The sequence below is a fragment of the Grammomys surdaster genome, unplaced genomic scaffold, assembly GCF_004785775.1.
Source record: "Grammomys surdaster isolate TR1022 unplaced genomic scaffold, NIH_TR_1.0 122290, whole genome shotgun sequence".
NCBI classification, from domain to species: domain Eukaryota; kingdom Metazoa; phylum Chordata; class Mammalia; order Rodentia; family Muridae; genus Grammomys; species Grammomys surdaster.
The window spans coordinates 1-3,668 of NW_021617822.1; the positions used below are offsets into that span (position 1 = coordinate 1).

General features: G+C 43.7%; 1 protein-coding gene across 1 annotated transcript; it reads right to left on the minus strand.

The window, feature by feature from the left end:
* Nucleotides 1-3,081: 3,081 nt before the first annotated feature.
* LOC114636124 (olfactory receptor 10A3-like) lies at nt 3,082-3,666 on the minus strand. Its single transcript, XM_028784398.1, has one exon. It carries the CDS (start codon nt 3,664-3,666, stop codon nt 3,082-3,084), a length of 585 nt encoding a protein of 194 aa, XP_028640231.1.
* Nucleotides 3,667-3,668: the final 2 nt, after the last annotated feature.

Here is a 3,668-nt window from a genome sequence, read left to right on the forward strand (position 1 = left end):
ATGTGAATTTTGAATTTGGATGTCTAATTATGGGGGGGTCTTAGACAAGTTCACAACCCCAAAACACTGATGTGAGACGAGTCACATCGATGGTTGAAGGTTTTAGGCTGTCGACGATGGGCAACGTCAAGGGACTCCGATGTGGGTGAAAGGAGGGTGAGAGCCCTGTCTTAGGCCATGTAGGCTGCACCCACTCCCAGCACCACGCACTCCTTTTCGGCTGCATTGGGTGGGCCCCTGGGAAGTGGACCTACAATAATCCCGTCATTGGGCTAACTCACAGCCATCCTAGTCCCTTGTAAATGTTCAATTTACCAACCATTTGTCAGTTTGGGGTGTAATATTGTCATAAAGGAAGGCTCCCCAATGTTAGCGGCCATATCAAGGGTGGCCTTGGTTTAGGAAAAAGCCAATTTTTGTTGTGGTGATCAAGAGGCCAAGCTCTCTATCGAGAGAAACGGGGGCAAAGCCAGGCATACCAGGAACCCTTCTGGAGGGCGTGGAAGTCTAGCGGTCAACCGTAGGGGGGAGGCAGGGGAGCTGGCAGCTGTGTCAGTCTCCTGCAGAGTCACTTCTGGATCCTCTTCAATTTTCGGCTGATGGTAATGAACTTCAACCGTCTTCTTGATGGCAGCATCAACCTGGTTCCGTGGATGACAGGTCGCGGGCGATGATCTCTGTCTCGCTCAATCTTGATGTCCTGCGCACATCCTCTCAATGAGGGTCCGTCCAGAGGGGTCCGTGCCTCGAGCCCCACGTCTGGGTGCCACTTGACCCGACTGGCAGGCCCTAGTTATTCGTGGGGGCGAGGAGGACTGCAACCTGCTATTCTTCAGAAGATATGGTACACTGCTTGAGTTATGGTCTCCTTGCTATTCTTCAGATGATATGGTACACTGCTGTGAGTCTATCTGCAGTTGCCAAGCAGGATCTTGCAGTTCCCAAGCTTCAGGGAACCTTGTGCAGCTGGGAAAAGGTAGGGGGTGAGGGTAAGGGCGAGGATCCTGGCTTCTGGCCCATCTGGATTAGAACTTCTAATAGCAGGCATCACGGGTGATTCATTTTTGCCTGGAAAGAAAAAAGAAGGGGATTCTCAGGGAGATTTCTCTTCCCTGGATGTAAATTATTATTCATCATATTTATGGTTGGGCCTGGCTTTGTGAGAGTATCTATTTTTTTCATTAATATTTGTGGTAGCCGGTTAGCTGTGCCTTCTGTGGTATTGGACAGGCATATCAGTCCTCGGCTCCATAAGGGAACTGGGTCTGGGGCATTCCCTTTACGGGTATGAGGGTCCTTCCCCATATCTGTGGCAAAGTTTTGTTGGTCTTGGTGGTGCCCGAGGTCACCAACATGGTCAGCAAGAGATTTGCCATGAGCTTTCAGCTTTAGAGAGAGAAAAGTGAACAAGGCATGATGGAGAGTATTTCAGGGGGGCTCCTTCTGAGGGGGTACCGTTCCCCCTCTTTTTTTTTTATTTAATTATTTTTTGTTTTTTCAAGACAGGGTTTCTCTGTGTAGTCCTGGCTGTCCTGGAACTCACTCTGTAGACCAGGCTGGCCTCGAACTCAGAAATTCGCCTGTCTCTGCCTCCCAAGTGCTGGGATTAAAGGCGTGCGCCACCACCGCCTGGCCCCCTCTTTTATTTTTAAAGCCAATTTTTCAGAGTTCTTGTAAAATCAGGGCAGAAGCACCAACAGTTGCTCCTTCTACACTCAGAGAGTCATGAAGACCTTATTTAAGGATATATAAATCTATATTTATAATCTTTTGTCAAAGGACTTTTATAGCATCACTGACAATTAATCAGACTATATGATATATCGATTGGAAATAGCTTTTTCTACTTTTTGTGAGATTACCTCTCTTCTGTCAATTAACTGTTGAGGAAGTTAGGGTTTACCTCTCTCTTGAGAATACTGAACAGAGATTTAAGTTCTTCTGTGGAGAGCTTAAAATAGGATCTTAGCCAATTTGCAACTCCTAGAAACTTTTGAAATTAATTTAAGATAAGTAAACTCCCTTTTTAAAAAAAATCCTTTATCTGTGTGGGTTTTTTATTGGATATTATACGTATTTACCTTTCAATGTTATCTCCTTCTTTTATCTCAGTGTCAGGTACTTTAATCCATGATAAGAAAGGTATGGTGAAGAGATCCATACATCATGGCCCAAGAGCACAGAGGAAAGAAACATATGTCCTACACACACATACACACACACACACACACACACACACACACACACACACACACACACAGAGCAATCTGTTTACTCCAGGTAGGTCTCACTTCCCAAGGTTTCCATAATCTTCAAAATCAGCGTCATCACTTGGCGATGGAACATTCAGCATATTATGATAATATTATAATAGTGATGGCTGTGGTAATAATAGGTATGGTGACACTGACGATGCTGATGATGTTAGCAATGCTAATGGTAATGGTGGTGGTGGTGATAATGGTGATGAAAGACAAGATACTGGGAAAGAGATAGCAAAATGAAGATTATGCCAGCCATTCTGGTCTTAAGCCTAACACCTAATAAGAACATAAAATTTGCACCTAAATATTGCACCTCCCAAAATTTTTTGTGTCTAGAACCGGTGTGATTGATCCTATTATATTCTCATCAAAAATAAATGTTGAAGGCATGACCAAGCTTAATTTTCTGGACAGAGTACATCAATTACATTCTTGAACCACAAGGTGGCAGTGCAAATTCAATCCATCTTCTTCCATACCAGAATTGATTGGAACTATTTCAGTTTAGTTTGTTGCTATTGTTCTTCTTGGGGATTGCTTGTTTTTTAAACAAAGTCTCACTTTGTACACTTGACTCTCCTGGAACTCCCCATGTATAGCAGTCTGGCCTGGAAAATAGAAGCTCCCTTCTGACAGTTTTCCTAGATTCACTTCCTTTGTTTTAATACTTTGATCCCTAGATCATACTACAAAAACAATATATGCATTAAAACAAATGACTAAAATATTGAGAGAGGAAACCCTTTACTCATGATTTACTAAACTAAGGTGGAGCTTCTTTGGTTGGTTTCCAAATACCAAATGGCTTCTCAGCAACTCAGAAATCCATTTTTCTTTGACAAAATTTTACCAAGGCCCTTTTCATCTCCTTGTTTCTCAGACTGTAGATAAGTGGATTCAGCAGAGGGGAGAGCAGAGAGTAAGCCAATGACATCAGTTTCTTGGTGTCTGGGGAGTACTTCAATTTGGGCTGTAGATAAGTCATACACGCTGTACCATAGAAGAGGGTGACAGAGGTGAGATGAAAGGTACATGTGGAAAAGGCCTTCTGCCTCCCTGTAGTGGATGGCATCCTCAGGATGGCAAAGAGAATTCGAGTATAAGACAAAAGTATCAACAGGAAGGGAACCACGACAATCAAAATGGTGCCTGTGAAGGCATAGACTTCAAACAGGAAGGTGTCTGCACAGGCAAGCTCCAGCACTGCTGGGGTTTCACATGATATATGGTTAATTTTACTAGGACCACAAAAGGGGAAGCTAAATACCCATGTAGCCTGCAAAGTAGCAACCATGATGCCCAAGACCCATGAGCAAATCATCAATTTCACAAAGATCCTTTTGCTCATAATCACTGGGTAGGTCAGAGGGTGGCAGATTGCAGCAAATCGATCATAAGCCATTG